We start from the raw sequence: 22,833 nt of genomic DNA on the forward strand, positions 1-22,833 counted from the left end.
AATCACAATAATTACCATTCAGAAATCACATCCACGTTCCGGTGGGTCGCTCCTTAAGCCCCCCATACAGAGGAAAAATTTATTGACGCGACACGATCCCAATCAAATTTGCGTCGTCGATGATGATTTCGCCAAAACTGCGTTGCGTCTATCTAATTCCAGGGAGTAGACATCCAGCTGGGCACGATTAAATATATAGAAATTTTAGCAGCAGGAAAACTTCACACCCGGAAGCACTTTCGTTTCGTTGCCCCTCGAACACTAAAATCACTTGATCATGCACTGCTTTGGACAACACAAGAAGACGGGACACACAACAGGGGGAGTAAAATTTGCTCCTGGGGGTTTTAAGCCTTTCTTCCTTTGGAATTTTTTTTCTGGTTAGTTTGACCGACTGACTTTCACACTTTGTGCCGGAATCGTCAAACTATCACCAAAAGACTGATCGAAAACGACCCGGTGTCACCAGCACTAAAAATCAAACTCATTATAGGGGGTTTGGATTATTTTTTGTTGGACACCAAAGTACCCAAATGGACACATATGGAGTGTAATGAGTTACGTCGGATATCCATCAACAACCACAAATCAGCTGGAAGCTTTTCGAACGGTTTCCGTTAGGGCGTCCACTGAATTCGATTCGTCGTCACAGATCACCACATCAATGATGATGCTGTTGTTGTCAATAATAATGGTGCTCACCGGTCTTAAAATTTCGGGTTCTTCACCACACACTGAAATTGATGCTAACTGCCGGATTGGGCCTTCCAATTCGACGAAGCTCCATTGAATCTTCTTCACACGAAATCGATGTGACTTTTTTCCGTTCACTCGAAATCAGATTGCTTCCTCGTTACTCCCAGAGATGTTTGTATGCAAGTTTCCCAACACTGACAAAAGTAGACGTTAGCACCAAACAACACCAACAATTCATTCAAATGAGTTGGTAGCAGCATCCACTCTTTCACACACAATCACTGATCATCTCTAATTGAAAGCAATCATCTAATTTTCCCATCTTACGCGGCCTCGCGTTCTCCGGTTGATGACTTGATCACTGACTCTGGCTTCAGATGCGAAGCACTAGGGGAGCAACTGGCTGGCAACACTTTTCCCCTTCTAGGAATGATGAAAGGTTTGGTTAATCGTAACGATAACAATACTTCAATAATCGCGACGAAAGCAACAACACAGTTCCGCTAGGAGGAGCCGCCATCGAATAATGCACTTGACGTAGGCCCATAACTCGTTGCTGCATTTCACACCGAAAGCGGCGGAACTTATTATTTCGAACCATTACAAACACCAACAACAATGGGGTACGTACAAAATCTTGGTGTAGCCAACTTCCCAACAGCTCAAGGTAACTTTCGGAAAACAACTGGGTAGCCGATTGTTCTGCGGCACACTTCCGAGGAAAACTTCACTGGTTCCGATGACGATCTTTTTCGATCGATGAACGCAACCTGCCTTTTCCGGTTTCCGCGCAGGTCGTTCGACCTGATCACTGATCACTACCTCCCTAAGTCCAGAGGTTAGTTGGACACCGAAAAAATAACCCAAAGGGTTCGTCACTTGCTTCATCAATTGCTGGTAACTTGTACTTGTGGTTGTTTTCGGTACATATGGACATGTTCAAACGGCCACAGACATTCGTTCGTTCGTTCGAGGAGGCCCCTGTGTAGGCTGGCTACAGCTCGATTATTCAAGCGCCTACGACTACGACGAAGGGGGAACCAACAACCCGTGATCACCGGGCCGGAACGTTATGAAACGCGCGCCCGCACACCGAACTACACTGGCAGATAGTTGGAGGAGACAACAACACGGATGGGGTGCAGCCGTAGCATTATGGAGCCTGAAAAATACCTGTACCGATCCAGCCGGAACGAGAGGAACCGAAACCGAACGGAACCTCCTATCTACCTACACACGCACATGAACACTGTGGAACCATCGCTCGTTTTAACATCGCACAACACAGGAAGATTCACACTCGATTGGCCTCCGATTATCAAATCCAAAAATCCAGAACGTTCCCGTGGACCACCGTTCAATCGTATCACACAACCCAGCGAAAAACAACAAAAACAGAACCGACAACCTCGGACTCGGACAACAATAACAACCACGAATGACACAGGCGACAGCCGAGTCTCGGTCCGTCGTACTCGCGCGCGCGAAGGTATTGCTCAACTGGCAACCAACGACCGTCTGACGCGAGCAAGGCGTTGAGTCACCTCGCCATCGCATAGGCAGTCGCGTTCCACCGGTTCCCGTTTGTTCGACGGACGACGGGGGGCACCTCAATAAGCGCGAGAGTGAGTTACTCTCTCCGTAACGGATAAGCCGTTATTTGCGTGGATGCATGGACAGGTGGCCGTGTAAAAGAGCGCAACCTCGAACGAGAGAAGGTGTACCTTCATGAATGAGAACAAAAGTGTGATGATAAAAAAAACTAAACCCTCGAATCGGGTGGAGGTTCCCTCTCCTGAGTTTGTTCGGTTCTGTTCGGATGGATGCGTGGTTACCGGACCAGACCCAGACCTCAGCGTATGTTGCTTGCTGTTGTTTAGTCGATATGCATTCGGTTGTTGGGAGTTTAGGTCTTCCTGCTGCTGATGTGCACCACAATTTGAGGCTGTTGGGATGGGGTGAAGTTTTCTCGTGAGAGGAATTGGAAGAATCGTGCTCATTATTATTGCAGGGATGGAGGATGAGTGCCGTCTTGTTTTGATTAACGGGCTGTGCGTTATTCTGTCTGTGGGCGAAACGTTGAACTGTACCAGTGATGGAATGTTTTTAATCGTGACTGATTACACTGTTATCAATTCTTTTAGTCAGAAGAAATAACATTTTCATTTAAGTATAAACCATTTGTAACGGTCCGTAGTAGGCAAGGTGGTAGTATCCGTAGAATATCCTATTTCAGCCTTAATGAGTGTGGATCTTTGGGTACTGGGATGGACAATTTCGGTACAATGGGAATTTCACCCAAAAGGACTACGGAATAACTTATCGTTTTTCAGACAGTAACCATGGGTTACCAAATGTATCTTTTCAAGGAAAAATGAAGTTTTTTTAGTGCCCAAAAAGAAACCGGAGGATCTACGCCATTTTGGTACTGAAGTTGACGAGTTGTTCTTTTGAGTAAGCTGCGGAATAATAAAATTTTGAAAGGTAATTGTTATGCGGCCTTCATCTAAGTTTTACTCCTAGAATCGTCTACGGAAAAGTACGCGCGAGTAGTCGTTCGAGTGTCTGGTGTTCTTGGAAAGTATCGGTCCAACTATTTGGAGTAATAGCGAATCCCAATCCGAGTAAGTTTTCTGTCGGTAGCTGGCGTGCAGGTGCAAGGACTATTTTATCGCTGAGTTTTCATCTCAATTACCTTTGGTATATTCTTATTAAGCAGTGTGTATTGCTCATTTTATGTTGTAGAATTCTACGGCAATTACCACGCCGATTAAGTACGAGTACCAACGCCAACCACTCTCATAACGCCAAGAACATTTTGTTTAGTTTCCTATGGAAGCCCACTCTGGCGAAGTCTGGGTTTTAAGCGACTTCAGCACATCAACTTTAATAGTTGTTGGAACTTGAGTGCTGCAGTTGAGCTACACAATTTTGCTAATAAAAAGTTTCAATATCCTTTAGCAATGGGATACATTTCTGATTTTTTTTTTCAAAGATGTCTTTCAAACATATCATTCAAGTTATATTATTACAGTAAATTAAGTGTTCAGATCAATTATGATCAGTTTAACTCGATGATTTATTTAATTCTAAATAATGTTTATTTGACTTATTTATTTGAGTTCGTCTTTGGTTAGATAACCGTACAGACTTTGACTCAAAACTAAGGAAAACTGCTCAACACTAATTTAAATATACGCCTACACATGTCAAAATTAAAAATATGGTATACTGAGTTAAAAAGTACGGTGAAAATGTATCCAGGGAAACATACGTTGTCAAAGTGTCCTCGAAGATATGTAAAGGTTGACATGTTCTAGTATTAAGCGGAGTCGGAATTTGTTGTAGTTCGGTGCGACGTTTTTCTAGTGGAGCCATATTTATTGTAAGGCGGGAGTCGAAGGGGATCGCCGCAGAGCGTACCTTACGAAGCTTCGCTCGACACGTTCGAGGCGGTAGCAGTGTGTGCTCTGAGTTGAAGCCAAACCTGTGCGGCGTATTCCATAATGCTATGAATAGAGGAGCAGTAAACTGCTTTGAGCGCATAAATGTCGTCGAAATCTTTGATATTTCGACAAAAAATTTAAAAGCGGTTTTTCGTTATCTTTTTCCCGTTTGGAGTTATTGAGGCTCTAAAAGAGTCAATTGTCAACACATATTACCTCATAAATAAAAACAAAAAATTTAGGTAATCCGTTTTCAACAAAAAATGCGCATTATAATTATCTAAAATGTTGCTGAATAAATAATTTTGATAAAATATCACTATGAAAAGATTTCAAGAAAAAACTGATTTTTATAGACCCACCCAGAGATGCCATTCTCTACCGAGAAAAACGGAGAACGGAGAAAAACACACCCCCGTGCGATAGTTGCAAATCACCCGGGTGAGATTTTTCGATCCTCTCCACACATTATTCGCACCCCGGTTTCGAAAGCCACACACACCTAATTTCAATAGCTCCGGCGTGCGACGATTTGTCACTGTAGAGCACCCCGGTGAAAACACAGAACCGACTAGTTGAAGCCACCAAAAAGCAAAGACAAAAACAAACACGACGGTGTGCATAATAATAGCATCAACAAACAATGAATGTTTCGGGCGAGTGTTTCAGCTTCGTATGTGTTGGTAAACGCAACAAGCCAAGCCAGCTGCCGTCGCTGTCGCTCTCCGTGGTGAAAACATTTTTTCACTGTAGTGTGTGTTAGCTCCGTCGTGTTGATTTCCAGATTCTCTACAGAGGTACGGCTAAAAATCTCTGCGGTGCGTTTCAGAGAATCTCTACCGAGAAGCGAAAACCGTGCACGTCGGTGATTCTCGTTAGAGAAATTGCACCCCTGGACCCACCCTAACTTCATGAAAATAAGTTGTACTAAAACTTTCTGTTCAAGAGATAGATGTGTGGTGTCTGCGACAAAGTTTAATGAATTATTAAGTGCTACAATATTTTAGAATGATGTAGGCCTCTATCTTATCACAGTTACTAAATTATTTTCGAATCTCAGAAATCTTATGAACCACCTTATATTTTTTTCCAGTCAAAACGATCGCCTGTAGTTGTTGTAAAAGATTGTATAAGACATTAAATGCACCAAACTTAAGAAGAAGACGCTAATAACTGTTCCCGCTAAATTTCATTTCTGGACCACTGTGCAATGGTTACTACTACCGAGGCTATCAGTTTTCATCTTTGAACATCAATAACGGCGCTGGCCACGTCCTAGAACGGAATGAGAGAAAAGGGATTGAAAGATTCATAATTCATGCTCTAGGACCGAGGTCACCTAGTAAATCCTAGTAAAACAATTTTGATTCGGAATTTCGAGTGAAAAGATGTGATCTGGGGACAGGGTTGACTAGTATGATCACATATTTTAAACCTGTTCTCTCTTTTTATTTCTTAGTGAAATAAGTTACATAAGTGAATAAGTTACATTTTTTTTAATTGATTAGAATATTTAGAATAGAAACCTGAAATTCTGAAAACAATAATATCAATACAGAAATAAAAATAAATTTACGTGGAAGTTTTGAAAATTCAATACTTAGAGGCAGGGTTGCTGACTTTTTTTTCAAAAATCAGGAAGAATCGAAATAAAAACAGGCTACGTCAAGCGGAAATTTCGCTCGACGTGATGATCTTTTTTTTTGGTCGTCGCTCCACATTTTCACTTCCGCAATGGTATGTAATGTATTTCCTTACTACCCATTTTTCATCGCATTCGTAAACATCAGGCTTATTTTCAAAAATCAGAGAAATCCAATGGCTTATGAAGGTGTCAAGTGGCCGTTCACTGATTACGTAAGCACGATTATGGAAATTTAAATAAAGTTAAATAAAACCTGAGTAATATGGTTTCGCATGGCTGTGGCTGTGATGAATTTTTAATGTAATATTTCTTACGTAAGATGTGCTATGTGCTTACGTTATTAGTGAACTAGAACCCAAGCTAAACCTCGAAAAATCAGCAAAATTCCAAAAAATCAGGCACATTGGCGTCTCTGCGATCTTGCTAGCAAATTACACTTTTCAAAAATGGTCGGGTAAAACGAACACTGCGTAAAGAAGGTACATTATATAGGAAAAAATTCTCTAGAAGTACATAGTTTTAAGAGTTGAGTATTTGAGAACGTTTTTATACCAAAAATGGAACCAACTGGTCCGAGTCCAAAAGCGTAACAGTTTATATTTCAGAATTCCGTTTTTTGTAGCCTTTGTTTTCACCGGGCATCATATTTCTACAATTTTTTGGCCTGTTTAAGATGCTGTGTGCTTTTCAACCGCAAATTGCTGTTCGAAGGTCTTTGAAGGCTTTGGAGGATCAAACCGATGAAAAAATTTCAAATGGACCTGGAGAAACTTAAGTGTCCGTTTTACCCGACCTTGAGGCGCCTGTCTTAGCAACTTTTTTTTTCAAAACGTTTCTTGCTCAAACCCTTCAACAGAAATTTGCTGATTTTCCTTCAGATGGTTAAAGAATCAAATCTCAAATCTGGCAGCACTTGCTTTGTTCGACATATCTTGTTTAATATCTGCTCTATCTTTAAAAGTTATTTTCTCAATGTTAAAAGTGTTTTAAAATTACGGATTTAAGTTTGTGATCTCAATTAGTGGCTCGAAATTGATTTGTCATCGGTTGTTGAAACAAATCTTTCTGTTTTGTGCAAAATTTTACGAAAAAAAAAATCTGTTGTTTCATGTGGTCTTAATGTAGTGGGTACATGTTGCAATAAAAGTGAGAGCGACGTTATCGTCCACATTCCATTCACATGGTGAGTAGAATGCGTTTCGTCTAGTTTATTTTCTTTTTATCTTCTATTTAACCACATCTATTTGCTATCTGTTCCATAAGTGGCGGCCAATGTATCAAGTGCAGAAAAAAAAGTTCTCGCCTGATTAATTGTCCAGTCCGTGTGGATGTACACTATAGTCTCTGAAACAGTTGCGAATATTTTTATCTTCTCCTCATCTCGTGATTCTAGCACTTGCTTGGCCTGTTAGTGAATCTCGATCGCCAAGCGGTGTAGATTAAGCGAACACCAGTAGCACCACGCAAAAAGCTGTTCAATACAGTTTGTGCTTACTGCCAGTAGCTCACTTGATTGTAGTGAGTCTTGCTCGTGTTTTTTCACTAGCTTCCTTTTCGCTGATGCATCACTTTGAATGGTGCGTAAAATTGTTTGTGGCTTGCCGTTTCGGAGCATGTGTATTGTCTCTATTACTGTGGTTCTAGCACTTGTTTGGCTTGTTAGTCAATCTCGATTGCTAAGCGGTGTAGTTTTGGCAAACCTTCAGTAGCACTAGTGAGGGACGCAATATTGCTCGTCCTTGCGCTGATCAGTAGCACACAAATTTAGTAACAGTACATGCTTATGTTTCAGCAGAAATAAAAATTTTTTTTGTAACAACCAGTACACAGTGCAAAAAGCTTTGGTTAAAATTTAGAAGGTTAAAAACAAATTTAAACGCTTGTTGCTTATTATTTTCATTGTGATATTGTATTTATTTATATTTTAATTGCAGTTAAACATTTTCTTATTTTTATTTAAACTGACCACTGACATAATTGCTTATCATTTTAATTTCAATTTATTTATTTTTTATTCCAACTGACAACCATAAACTAAAAAAAAAACAATTTCGTGAATTTGTATCTATCTCAGCCGTACTACGATTGATTCTACCACAATTTCTTCTTGTCCTTATTTTTCTGATTTTCTTTCTCTATTTTCATTAATTTATATACTTTTTTTAATCAAGTTGGACTATATTTAGCTTTTAATTTTTTGTTTGTAAATTTGTATTTAAGAAAATGGATGATGAAATGAGTGTGATATGTGTAGATTGTAAAAATGTAGAGAATTGTCTTGATAGAGTTCTAACGTGTGCTTATTGCTTCAAAAGTGTTCATCTTCGATGTAGAAACATTCTTGGTAGTGCAGCTCGTAAAATGAAAAAACAACAATTCTTTTGTGATGCAAATTGTGCAAACATTTATTTTAAAATCATCGGACAGCGCCAAGATCAGGACACAATTATCAGTAGCATCAATAACCAGCTGAAAGACATTATTCAGAACGTTGTTAGTACCGAAATGTCATCAATTAAATCTGAGATGAAATCAGTTACATCTGCTATAGAGGCCTCCCAGGAATTTTTGTCTTTGAAGTTTGAAGAAATTCAAACCGACCTCAAAGACCTAAAAACTCGGAACGAAGCTCTAGAAGCAGAGGTTACTGATCTTCAACAAAAGCATTCAAACCTTAATTCTCAAGTATATAAACTAGAAAAAAAACTTAGATAAAGTGAATAGAGATGCCGTCTCAAAGAACTGTATGATTTTTGGTCTACCTGTCGAAAACAGTGAGAATACTCTAGAAAAAGTTGGTAAAATGTGCCGTTCTATTGGTTATGAATTGAATACCGAAAATGTTGAATATGCAGTCAGACTGTATTCTTCAAAAAAACCAAATGACTCTATACCGCCAATTAAAATTTCACTTAAAAACATCGCAATCAAGGAAGAAATTTTCAACAAAAAACGTAGTTATGGAAAACTCATCTCTACATCAGTGGATCCTTCACTGGTAGTTAATGGGAAAGCAACATACATTTCAATCCGTGATGAGTTAACCCCGTTAGCTATGGAAATATTAACCGAACTGCGGGAGTCCCAAGATCTATTGAATATGAAATATATTTGGCCCGGGAGGGGTGGGGCCATATTAGTGAAAAAATCTGAAGACTCCAAACCAATATCAATCAAATGCAAAATAGAACTCAAAAACTTTCTTAGTAAACATCTGACAAACCTTGACATTAATACCCCACTTGCTCAGAAGGACACACCTTCTCCTAAACGTAAGAAAAACTAAACATTTATGCTTCTTCTCTATGAATAATTGAAAAAAAATATCAATAAAAATGTATAACGAAATAAACAAATTTCACGATAACATCGAAGACTTTAATCGGAATAATGATAATAACAATAGTTACAATAATAATAATAAAATAAATAATAATAACAATAATGATAATAATAATAATAAACTAAATTTTTGCTATTTTTTAACGAATTAGTCCAAAAATTGCACGGACTACAACAAATTTGTTCATTATTTTTCAAACTTTATGATCAAATGATCAGAAGCGTTCTCCTGTGGGTGGTGAAATTGTTATGAATCTTATCTAATGTGCGCTTACAATACCATACGGTATCAGTTAAATATATATATGATCATTTCTACGGAAATACTGTTCCAAGGCGATAAACATGAACAATCTGAAAATTCACATTTACAGATGCATTACTTAACTTTCGCAGTGAGTATTGATATAACCGAAGACCATTTAGCATTTTGGAAGGCGGAAAATTGTTCAGGTTAAATCAATACAGAAAGGATGTATTTATTAGCTCGTATATAATTGAAAATTTAACAATATTCGATGAGCAAAGGTGATGGAAAGCATTAGACAAACATAAGATATCAAAGGAAGACAGAAGATAAGCCGTAAAAATCATGATTTAAAAAATAAAAAGGTACAACGGCTTAACGACGGGATTCGAACCCGCAATTTCCTCTTCAGTACAACAGCGCGTTAGCCAATTACACCACGTTGAACGTGACGAAATAGGTTCCATCATGCGTTCATGTCGTGCTCCATCGGTCGACTGCTGCTGGATCTTCTATTTTTTTTATTTTCTATTATAGTCGTTTTAACATCTTTATGTCATTCGCGACTTATATCAACGATGCAGTTGGCGGACAGTCATTGAAAAACAACTGTGATCGATGTTTACTCTAGGGCTCGAACTCACGGACATCGGCTCAGGAAGCAACTGACTTTCCAACTGAGCTATATCACAAGCCTGCTGGATCTTCTATAGATTCACTCCATGGATTATCTTTTTAACAAATATTTGGAGTCATTACAGTCTATTCAGACATTAAAAAAACTACAACAAATAGAATTTTTAATATTGTTAGAAATAGTCAACTGGTTAGAAGAAAAATGCCAAACTACTAGTTAAGATTTATGTGAACTGTGCAACATGGAAATTTTTTTCGAAATACTTGTAAACCTTCAGAAATAATTAATCCGGAAAACCTCGGACCTCGGATTTTACATTTGCAAGCAAAAGTGAAGGAAAACTAAGAATTTTCTCCGATGATGATTTTTCAGAAATAGTGTAAATTTGGTAGATAATAGTCTCAGCTAGATACAAAATAAACGTTGAATTCTTATTAATAAAATACGATTTCCGAAATAACGATAACAGTCTTCGGCCTTTTTGAGTGCTTCTATATAATTAAGTTTGATTACTTATCAAGTAATCAGTTTTTAATCATGCTTGTTTTGCTTGCTGCGTTTTTTTAAACACGAATAATAAAAAAAAAATCTTATGAACAGAATTTTTAAAACCAGAAGATTTTTTCTTTCCGTTTCTAACCATATTAGGTGTAATTTACAAAATTTCAGTTTACATTGTTTTGCTTGAACGAAAACTACAACTTTTTGCAAAAAAATATATATCAATGTGAAATTGCGCAACACGGTAACTTCGAAGTGTGTGTTCTCTTAAGCAACTTTCATGTACTTATACACCTTCGCCTCTAAGGGCTTCAAACATATTTCGTTCGGACCTTTTAACCAAGGCAAGGATGCCGAAATTACAGAAAAATCTGTATTATTACAGAATTTTGAGACAAATTTCCTCACACAATTTGTGTCACAGATCAAAGAATTTTTAAAATTTCCAAAGATTCCACAGATTTTTTTAACAATTTTTTATGTCACTTACGACTTTTTATTTCTCACTCAAATTCATGAACATATGAAAACAAGGTAATGTAAATTTTTTTTCTTTAAAAAATGCCGTAAGTTTCCAATTTGTTGATATTTTACATGATTTCCCAATGAACTTTATGAAAATAGCGTCACAGAATTTGAGGTTCAAATCACAGAATTCGAGATTTTTTTTTCTTTCAAGACAACAGAATTTTGATTGGCAACCTTGCTCACCATTAGTAAACTTACGAACTTTTCTTCTTAACCATTAGATATTATTAATTTATATTTTTTGTAAAGTCTAGAAACTGCTTCAATATATTTTTTTTTCTCAAACGTTTACTAAATTTTAAAAATATGCCAGGACTTGTGCAAAGTATTTGTTTTCTTTTTTTTGTAACGAACACAAACACATACATGATCTTAATGAAACTTGATGTTCTCTCGAAAAGATTCCTTTTTTTTTAATTCTAAGCGTACATCTTTCGAGGTTATTATGGCTAGCATCTTACAAATGCTAAAACCACCAACCCACAGAAAGTTTACTATGTTTGCCATGACCGGGATTCGATCTTATGCCCGCTGGCTTATAAGACTTGAAGGCTCTACGCCACGGGCAGCAGCTGCAGTATTTGAACAGAAATCTCCGCAAGAAGGGTTCAAAATTCGGTAAAAATTGGGTCTCAAAAAAAAAAAAATAGCCGAACAACTCAGCTATTCCACATGGTAATCGCCTCGATCCGCTATATTTATTTGATGATATCCTGCTTGCACATTCTAAAAAATTCAGACAAGCATAATTTGACGATCTAAAAATTTATAATAAGCCAAACCGAGCGCCAACTGTCACGATGTTCCAACAACGAGGCCTGTTATTCTTTTACTGGGCTTCGAATCCGAGTCTTCTTCCTTACCCTGCCGAAAAAGGATCCACCGCGGATATTGAGACGTCAATGTGAATTTAAAAAACGTTTCTTTTAACATAAAAAATAGTTTATATCTGCAACACTACATTTTTAAAATTCCTGTATAAAAATTTGTCTAGGGAGTTTAAAGTTTTTACGGTTTTGTACTGATTTTGAGACTTAATCTGTGAATTCAATGTTAGTAAAGATTTTAGCTACAACTATCAACTGCCATTCAATTTATTCGACAATCGAGAATCGTTAAGCCGGCATCACTTCTACCCGATCATGGCCTGCATGGTAAAAGAGCTACTCGATCCTCTCCCACTTGATCCCACTCAACTGGGGAGCTTAGTGGGGTGTAGAGTCTGGTGAGATAACTCCGTTCAGTCAGCAGTAAGAGAGTAAAACAAACAAAACAACAATCTGCAACCGACGGAGAAAGCAACAAACCAACCCCATTGAGAGTGAAGTGAAGAAGATCTTATGGCGGTGCCCCGTTGTTCAAGTTTGACGTGATTGCAACACCCCTCTAACTGACTTTACTTCCGTTTTCTTCCCCAAACCCCAATGATCACCCACACCTACGATGTATGGCTTTACAAGAAAAAGATCGTCCTCAATGAAATGCTGATTCAGAGCGTATTTGCTTTTCATGCCAATCTTCGATCGGCATTGCGTAGGCAGCTCGCCGATTATGGGTAGATATTTAGCTGTTGCTGCTGGATGGCACTTTCGACCTACGACTTTTTTTTGCTGTTTGTTCAATAGTCCGAATAAGGAATTAAACTGCGCTAAGGTTTTTGGTTTGAGCCAACTGATTTGTGATTTGAGGGTTCATTTTTAAAAACTAACACATGCTTCAACTTCTCTTCACTTTTATTACTAGAACCAGAAATTTTCCGTAGGAACGATCAACTTACTGTATACTGCTCTAATAAAATTCAAATCAAACCTGATTGACGTTTCATCAGTGGAGAATGCGACCGTATGTTTACCTGCAAAGGAAGGAAAAAACAAACAGAAATTAAATTAGTGTTAAAAGCAATGCCGAATGAAAAGTAAAGAAAAAAAACTGATTCATCAAAAACGCTATCCAATGAGATGATTGCGCTGATAACCACCACACCGCATGGGATCAGTTCATTGTCCGATTGATCTACCGTAGAATTAAATGAAAAAAAAAACGCCAGAAAGAGATATCTCGTTCTCCGAATTCTACCAGTTCCGTAGCACGTTTGGGGAACTGTTTTCTTTAACATTCCTTCACATGAGGAAACGCATCACAGCATTCGGAAATGAAGAAAGCAAATATCCGTTAGAGGTCGAATTCCTTCTTGGGCGCAGAGGCGGAAATTTCACAACTTGTTTAACCAATCCATCAATCAATCGTTGAATGGTCGGACAAGGTTGGAACAACTTAAGTGACTTATTATCTAATCATCAATTTGAAATTTCCTTCTGGATTGTGTAAATGAGTAGTTATTGAGGTTATTATTTTGTAAAACTAATGAGACGAAAAGATAATTTTCTTCCGAAAAATAATGTGAGAAGAGATTCCTCCATTCAAAAACCAGCTCGCAAATTAGCTAGCGAAATTTGACACCTTGCTGCAATCAGTTTCGGACCATTCCGTATCTTTCTAAGCATCTATTGTTGATAACAGCTGAACCGACAACAAACCAAAGAAAAAAACAAACATCTATCTCTTAGATCGGGCACATTTCAGTGCATTGCATCACCGGCACAAATAAATGCGATTAACCGGCTGAACGACCGAGAGTCGAGACGACTAAGACTCAGCAAATTAATTCAGCGCAATGGCTAACCGGGGTCCGGAAAAAGGTTACGAAATCGAAATCCCAGCCAAACGGGCCCCCGAAGACCTTTCCGGGGACCGAAAGAAAATCCAATCCTCGAGCCAAATAATCGCCGAATCGAAGATTAGCTTCCGAATGTCACCGTAGAGAGAAAAAAAAATCGCCTTAGGCCTCGCAGCCTAGGTAGGTTCCACAGTATTTTTGACATTTTTCCAATTCCAATCCCATGGTAGCACACTGGCTGTGCCGGCCAGTTTGCCAGTGATCAGGTGCAAGACCTGACCAGGTCTTTCGTTTATTCATTCATTCATTCATTCATGCCATGCGGGCCCCTCACGCGCAATCGTCATCCGGATTGATTGTTGCATTTCCGTGCACAATCCGATGCTGCCGCCATCACCGGGCCGGGTCGCTGCTAGAGGATTGAATTCGTAATTAGTAATGAGCTTAAGTTGCTGGCGCGAAAACGCACTTGCTTAACGGAGTTATGGGAAACGGAACGATCGATACACTTGGAAGTGGTTTTTTGTGCTTTCTATTTGTGGAAGGAAATAGATTTTGAGTACATACATCAATTTAAAAGATAAATCAGCAATAACGTGAGGTGGATTCAACAGTGTAAATATTCACGTCTGTTGATTGCTAAAATAGACCGGTTCTATGTTAAATTGCATATTTCTTCGAAAATGATTTAATGAAAATTCTTTCAGTTGGTTCTTTCATGTCATTGATCTTTAATTCGACCTCACATTTTGTTCAGTCAGTGTCAATATCTGTGATGGATCAGCCATCATGTTAGGCTCATTCAATGATGCAATATTTCTCAGCTGTCGAAGACAGAACATAACAACCATATTCATAGCTGATTTAACAAGTGTTTTCACTGATTCAACTTTGAACAGTTTTTCGAAATGCTCAATCAGTGCTCTCTTTCGTAATACTTTTCTAAGACTGCTTTCTATGGAATGCACCCTTTCATATTTCTTTTCCAAGACCCTTTTCCAAGACCCTTTTCCAAGACTTTTTTCCAAATCTTTTTTCCAAGTCTTTTTTCCAAGACATTTTTCCAAAACTCTTTTCCAAGACTCTTTTCCATGAAACTCTTTGAATGCTCTATTGAATGGCTCCTTCAGGCTTCGAAAGCGCTTAGGAATGTCTTTGTACGTCTTTCCAATATAATCTGAAAACAGCTTTATCAAAAAGGAAACGGCTTATTTTTGAGACAGTATATAATTGGGATCGAGTTTGAGATGCTATTTCAAAGTGCCACTTCAAATTTAACTCCAACTAAACTTTCCAAGAAGTAGAATTTTCTAAAGAAAGTTTTAAGAGAAGTTTAAAATTTTGTTTTAAACGTATTTGGGTTATTTTTGGGATATTGTTCAGGACCGTTCTCATTTATCCAGTCTTAGGTATCCTTCAATAAGTTTTAAATCAGATTTTAGAAAGTACTTCGAAAATTGTAAGTAAGAGCCTAAGCTTCTTAGCACATAACTCAAATGTGATGTATCTTATTAAAAAAAAACTTTAATTTACATAATTGTGTACAACACTTTCAACAACGACAATTTGCAGAATTTGGTCCAGTCATTTCTAAGAATGAGAATCAAAAATTTTGTTGTTTTTGGGCTTAGATTTCTTCGCGATCATTAATGTGTTAAGGACGTTTTAAAAAGTGAGGAACTATCTTAATCGTTATTGACAGCGTTACAACTGAACCGATAAATGTAATATTTGGTATGTATGAGTTTTTGGGGCCGAAGATGGTTTCAAAAACACTTTAAAACCACTTCGATTTCAAGGAAGGGGGACTCCCATAAAAAATTAATAAAAATATGACACAATTCAAAAAAATTCGGAAACTACTGAACCGATCATCGATAAATTTGGTGTGTAGCCCTTTTAAAGACCGGGAATGGTTTCTATAATATTTTCAAATAGCTCCGAATCCGAAAAAGGGGGGTTCTCATACAATAATAAAAAATCCCAAAACAATTAGAACAATTTTAGGAAACTACTGAATCGATCAACGTGAAATTTGGTATGTAGCCCTTTTCAAGAACTGCAATGGTTTCTATAATACTTTCAAATCCTTCCGAATCCGAAAAAGGGGGTTCTCATATAATAATAACAAAAATCTAACACAATTCAAAAAAATTCGGGAGACTACTGAACCGATCAACGCGATATTTGGTGTGTAGCCCTTTTTAAGACCGGGAATGGTTTATGGGAATGGTAATATTTTCAAATAGCTCCGAATCCGAGAAAGGTGGGCTCCCATACAAAAATAACGAATATTCGACACAATTAGAACAATTTTCGGAAACTACTGAATCGATCAACGAGAAATTTGGTGTGTAGACCTTTCAAAGACCAGGAATGGTTTCTATAATATTTTCAAATCCCTCCGAATCCGAAAAACGAGAGCTCCCATACAAAAATAACAAAATTCAACACAATAAGAGCAATTTCAGGAAACTACTGAACAAATCAATGTGATATTTGGTGTGTAGCTCTTTTTAAGACCTGTAGTGGTTTCTAAAATACTTTAAAATACTCCGACTCCGAAACAGGGCTCCCGTACAAAAATAACGAATATTCAACACAATTAGAACAATTTTCGGAAACTACTTAATCGATCAACGTGAAATTTGATGTATAGTTTTCAAGACCTGCAATGGTTATTATAATACTTTCAAATCCTTCCGAATCTGAAAAAGGGGGCAATAATAACAAAAATCTAAAACAATTCGAAAAAAATCGGGAAACTACTGAATCGATCAACAAGAAATTCGGTGTGTAGCCCTTTTAAAAACCGGGAATGGTTTCTATAATATTTTCAAATCCCTCCAAATCCGGAAAAGGGAGGCCCCCATTCAAAAATAACAAAAATTCAACACAATTTGAACAATTTTTGGAAACTTCTGAATCGAACGACGTGAAATTTCGTTTGGTGTTTAGCCCTTTTGAAGACCGGGAATGGTTTCTATAATATTTTCAAACCTCTCCAAATCCGAAAAAGGGGGACTCCCATACAAAATTAACAAAAATTTAACACAATTCGAACAATTTTCGGAAAACTACTGAACCGATTAACGTGAAATTCGGTGTGTAGCCGTTTTAAAGACCGGGGATGGTTTCTATAGAACTTTTAAATTCCTCTGGATCAAAAAAGGAGGGCTCTTAAGCAAAATAAATCGCAATTTGAAAAAGTTTTAACAATCATTGATAAATTAATTGGTAAAAATTGATAAACTTGAGCGTTTTGACATAATGAGATGATTTATTGAATTCACAAGTAAGTTTTCACAAAATAAGATAAAATATTGTATTGATAGACGCTTCCCATTGTATTGAATAAATACTTCCATATTCTATAAATTTAATATACATATTATTAATAAAACCAATCTTAGTATTTCCACAAAGTTTTACACACTTTTTGATTAAGTACAAATTTACCTGTATTTAAATACTCCTACCGCTTCAAACATTTTTTTTAATTTAAAGGTTATATTTATTGTATTGAAGATCCCTCCTATTTTTTTCTAAAGGGTGGCTTCTTCAACTTTCAACCTTCAAGTTACGTTGAGACTCAAGACAATTTTGAAGCAAAAATGCCATGAAAATTTGTTCGCTTTTTAATCATGCTGAAATTTTATATCAAATGAAGTATATTTTCATTATAATAATTTTAACGAACTGTTTTTTTTTTTCTATGGAAGGGGTATAAAAGCACACCACCAGCTAGTTGCTGATAAAAAATGAAATAAGTTGGACGCAGAATTAAAAATACTGATAATTTTTTTTTTTTGTTAAATTTTTAAAATTATGCTAATAAGTCGTACCATGACAAAAAAAAATCTGGGCAAACCCAGATGAAGCCGAGCAAACTTTTTAGCACTGTAGAACTGATGTATTTCCACAACTCTTAACTCTGTTATTCGTTTAGATATAGTAAAAATTCAAATGTAAATTTTTTGGTCGAATATAGTTTAATGTTTTTCAGTATTATTATTCATCAATAAATCTACAATATCATCCATTCTTAGCACTTTTCCATGTTTGTTTACCCACCAGAAGCGTAGGAGGAGTGTCATAAGCAGCAATGATCGAGTGGCGGCTTCAAAACGGAAACGAGAAGTAGATAGGCACACAGAGACGAACAGGAAAACAACCCAAACAGGCCAATGACACTTATTTTCATGCCAACAGTCTGTTCGGTAACGTTTGTAAGTGCCAGCGCGGAGCAGTTCATATTTGACAAACGCATTCGAGGAATAAATAAGTCTGAATTGATGGGCTGAGGTTAATAAAAATCATGATTAAATTTAAAACGTGTGATCTAACTTAAACGTTCTTCTTTTTACAATCGATGAACATATCCAACTGATGTGACACTGAGATCAGATAAATTTGCTATACACCATCGCTCAAAAATCGATGAACACAATCGAAATGTTACTCAAGGAGGTACTTTTTCTCCTAACACCAGTAGGAAGCAGAAGCTAATAAAGTATGGAGAAATTGTACTGATACCGATCGGGAGAAAATACATCGAAGTAACGAAACGAAATGGAAAATCGATCTTTAAGAGTGTTTTACGCGAGGAAAAAAACACATAACTGAAAACCGAAGAGATTCGAGTCGAGGTAACCCAAGAAGCCCCCATTGAACGATGGGGTTTATCACTTTTGTTTTCCGTGAATGATGCGGCCAAAAAAAAACCTGCGATTAGGATTGAACAAATTGTACAGAAACGTATGATTTCACGGTCTCGTTTTGGCAGCAGCTCCCGTACAGTACAATCCAACTGACTAATTACTATTCGAGACATTGAATTACAGCACCCTGACTGAAAACGGTCTTGCTGTTGCTGTTGCTTCTTTGCTGAGGCACAGTCAGCTGAAGATCGCAGCAAGAGAGATGGTGCTGTGTACTACTTACATCTGGGTCACAATCAAACCCAGATATGATACGCCCGAGAAAACTGTGTGTGATAAATCATTTTGTATTGCTGAATGGGTAAAATGGTTTCGGCCCCAGCATGGGGGCCTAACTGGGGGGATTGCTAATTTCTCCGCCTCAAAACTGATAAGAGAGTCGGTTGCAGGAATTGACACATGTATTCACCAGTGTTTATCGCGATGTTTACAGCTCGCTATCATTGGGGCTGGCATCTTCATGTTTATGGAGCTACTCAGCTTATCACTACACCAATCAATGATGAGCTGGTTTTGAGTAAACTACCCCCAATTATTATGAGGTACAATTTTATTCGGTCAATTTTTTTAAATTATTCTGAAATAAACGTACTGCTGGGCCTTTAATTTCTCCCCAATGCAACAACACCGCAACGTCTTTGAGGCATGGATTTTTCTTCTGTAAGTTAACCATGCTGAGAAAGCTAGTTTTCGAAAAAACGATTTGCTGGTGGCGGCTTAAAACCATCACCACCTGCTGAAAGGTAACAGCAGCGGACTCATCACCATCATCATCATCGACCATTCATTGATTCATTAATTTTCGCAACCATTACAAATTGCACTTTAATTAGGCACTTGCGCCGAGCCGCGATTTGGCCGACCCATTAATCTGTACTGCTACGTGTTGGGGCTGCTGTTTTGGGTTTGATTGGGTTGAACCTACACTACTTGCTACTTACTATTGGTTCAAAACAAAAAAAAGTAGTAAAAAACAAACTAACCATCCAGTAGCAGCACCAGGCTAAATGATCGCTAATGTAGCGATGAGCGCACCGCACCAGTCTGTGATGAACTACATCAATTCGCTGTTGTGACGGTAAACATCCAAAAAGCCGACCGACCCGCGCTATCAAGGGGTTGATCAGCAACAAAAACCTATTCAAATTATAGCCCAAATTTGGACCCTTTTTCTGGTGCTTCTTGATTGCCTGTAGCAAGCAAACTCGAATTAGACTTCATTAGAGCTATCATATAACTTTAATCTAACTTTAATCATTGCGTAAAACATATGTTCGACAAAGAGACTTGGACCTTTGGAGGTGGAGACCCACGTGTCTTATAAATGATTATCGAACAGAGTTTTGAAAACGTCACTTATCTTAGAACACGCTACTGGTTGAAAGTAAGATCGCTTTTCGAAGCTTTTTTCCAAAGAAAGCTGTAGGTTACATTACGATACAGGATCTGTTCAATTTACTTTTTACAAAAAAGACAGCTGGTGTATTTTGTCCCTTGAACTCATTTAACAGGCTAATGTTGAAGAAACTTCAGTCAGATGAACATGAGTTTTAAAGGGGGCTCGGATATTCGAACATAGGTCTACGAAGGATTTTTGGCCGAATAGGACAAAAGGTCGAATGGGACATGTAACCGAAAGTTATTCAGTCCAATGGATGTTCGATCGAATGTTCGCTAGGCCAAAATGATGTCAAGCCGAATGGACGTAAGATCGAATGAACGTAAGATCGAATGGACGTAAGATCGAATGGACGCTAGGCCTAATAAATGCTAGGCAAATGGTCAATAGCCCATATGGACGTTAGGTCGAATGGTTACTTTTTTGACATAAGTCTGCATGGACGTTAGACCGAATGGTCATCAGACCGAATAGTCGTTAATCTCAATAAACATTTTTTGACGCTAGGTCGAATGGGCGGAAGGCAGAATGAACGTTAGGCTGAATAGTCATTCGGTAGAATGAACGATGGGTCGAATGGACACAACACTGACGGGTTATTAGGCCGAATGGAAGTTAGTGCGAATTAAACCTAGACAGAATGGGCCACTGGACATATTGTATCTTCAGATCGAACGTTTTCCAGCCGAAACCTATCGTCTATTTATCGGTCTAACATCCTTTAGATCTAACGACCTTTATTCTTCAATAAGCATTCATCCGGCTTAGTGTCTAGGCTTGCGTCCATTTAGCCTTACTACCGGTTGGGCAGGTTGCACCCGGCCTTACGACCATTTGGTATGTTGTTCACTCAGTCTAACTACTATTAGGACTATCATCTATTCGGCTTCATGACCATTCAATCTAACATCTTTTTTACATAGAACCCATTCGGCTTTGCGTTTTTTCGACCTAACAGTTTTCGGCTGGATAGCCTTTGGTCGTATGATTCATTAGGCCTGCTAACCCGTTTGACCTAATGACTTTTGGTGGAATATCAAAGCCTCAAGATAAGACGATTCCTAGAGTTTTGAGTAGAAGTGTAAAATTTCTAGTACCGGTAAGAAAAGAGTTTAACTCTCACTATATCTTGCAACCTTTGGGGGAAAGTATTAGAGCAAGCTACCAGCCAGTGCTACCCCTTTAGAAATAACTTATGCCCTGGACATCCCTTGAGTTAAAGAAGATTGGCTTTCAAATGACAAAAATTGATATTGGAAGTGGGCTAGAACAAGTCACTTTAAGTTCCTGAATAAACATTTTCTAGTACATATAGTATGGTACAGTACAGTATAGTATAGTATAGTATAGTATAGTATAGTATAGTATCGTATAGTATAGTATAGTATAGTATAGTATAGTATAGTATAGTATAGTATAGTATAGTATAGTATAGTATAGTATAGTATAGTATAGTATAGTATAGTATAGTATAGTATAGTGTAGTATAGTATAGTATAGTATAGTATAGTATAGTATAGTATAGTATAGTATAGTATAGTATAGTATAGTATAGTATAGTATAGTATAGTATAGTATAGTATAGTATAGTATAGTATAGTATAGTATAGTATAGTATACTATAGTATACTATAGTATAGTATACTATAGTATAGTATAGTATAGTATAGTATAGTATAGTATAGTATAGTATAGTATAGTATAGTATAGTATAGTATAGTATAGTATAGTATAGTATAGTATAGTATAGTATAGTATAGTATAGTATAGTATAGTATAGTATAGTAAGCTCAGAATCGCCGAAAAAACGCTTCTAAAGGCCAGAAAACGCATTTTGAAGTTGTGATCCCAAATGCTCAGATTCGCCGAAAAACGCTTCTAAAGGCCAGAAAACGCATTTTAAAGTTGTGATCCCAAATTAAGCTCAGAATTGCGAAAAATGCTTTTGAAGGCCAGAAAACGCATTTTAAAGTTGTGATCCCAAATTAAGCTCAGAATTGCGAAAAAACGCTTCTAAAGGCCAGAAAACGCATTTTAAAGTTGTGATCCCAAATTAAGCTCAGAATTGCGAAAAACGCTTTTAAAGGCCAAAAAAGCATTTGGAAGTTGCGATAGTATAGTATAGCAGGGCCGTAGGAAGAACTGCTTCATAGGGGGGGTTTTGGTGATAAAATTTTTCCTTGAGCATTTTTGCTTGAAAAATACATACATGAAGAATATTGAAAAAAAAGTGATACTGAAAGTATCTCATTGTTTGGGTTTAAGTTCTTATATATTAATAGTTATACATTTCAAATCATCACTTTCGAAAATAAGTCCTAAAAGTGATAATTTATGTTTTTAATGTTTAAAAAATGAATGAGAGATCTTGAAAGCATTATTTTAAAAAGCAACTTATTTGGGGTTTAAACAGATTAATTTTTAACTCTTATAAACTCGGTACATTCGGAATTTAGTTTAATTTTTTTTTGAAGTATCTACAATATAAATAATGTAAAACAAAAAAATTGAAACTTAGATTTTTCAAGAAAAATGTATTCAGATCTTATTTTATATCAGTGATTTCTACCTGTTTAGTGTTTTGTTTTGGGAAATTTTGAATTTAAATTTAGAATCTGAATTCTGCATTTTAAACCTGAATACAAATTTTAAATTGCAATCCTGACTGAAAATTCCGAATGATGAAACTCTAAAATTTCATTTGTGGATCACCATTATGAAACTTTGAAAGTTCAATTCGGCAGAAGAATTAAAAGTAAACATTTCAAATCAAAATTCTAAAATGGTTTGTTATTATAAATTTTTTTAATATTCCGGAATGATGAGTTTCGAACATGTCAAATGAATCTTATTTTAGTTTTAAATGCAAAACCAAGATTCGGATCATGATTTGGTCCCAATGATGAACCAAACTGAAAATCAAGAAATATAAACTGGATTCAGATTCCACAAACCGGTCACGGGCAACAAATTTAGATGTATGAAAAAAAAATG

At 37.0% G+C, this 22,833-nt stretch overlaps 1 protein-coding gene across 2 annotated transcripts in view; it reads right to left on the reverse strand.

Annotated features, from left to right (window-relative positions):
• The window catches only part of LOC129739162 (uncharacterized), a 394,054-nt gene that overhangs the window by 321,105 nt on the left and 50,116 nt on the right, over window positions 1-22,833 (reverse strand). Inside the window, exon 1 of one of the 2 annotated variants that reach the window (XM_055730575.1) lies at window positions 16-2,206. The exons of the other annotated variant lie outside the window; for it this stretch is intronic. Within the exon in view, the coding sequence (XP_055586550.1) occupies window positions 16-18 (3 nt within the window). The 5' untranslated portion in view covers window positions 19-2,206. Of the gene's footprint in view, window positions 1-15; window positions 2,207-22,833 lie in introns of those variants that run through there. 2 annotated transcript variants of the gene reach the window in all.

The sequence above is a fragment of the Uranotaenia lowii genome, chromosome 1, assembly GCF_029784155.1.
Source record: "Uranotaenia lowii strain MFRU-FL chromosome 1, ASM2978415v1, whole genome shotgun sequence".
Classification (NCBI taxonomy): Eukaryota; Metazoa; Arthropoda; class Insecta; order Diptera; family Culicidae; genus Uranotaenia; species Uranotaenia lowii.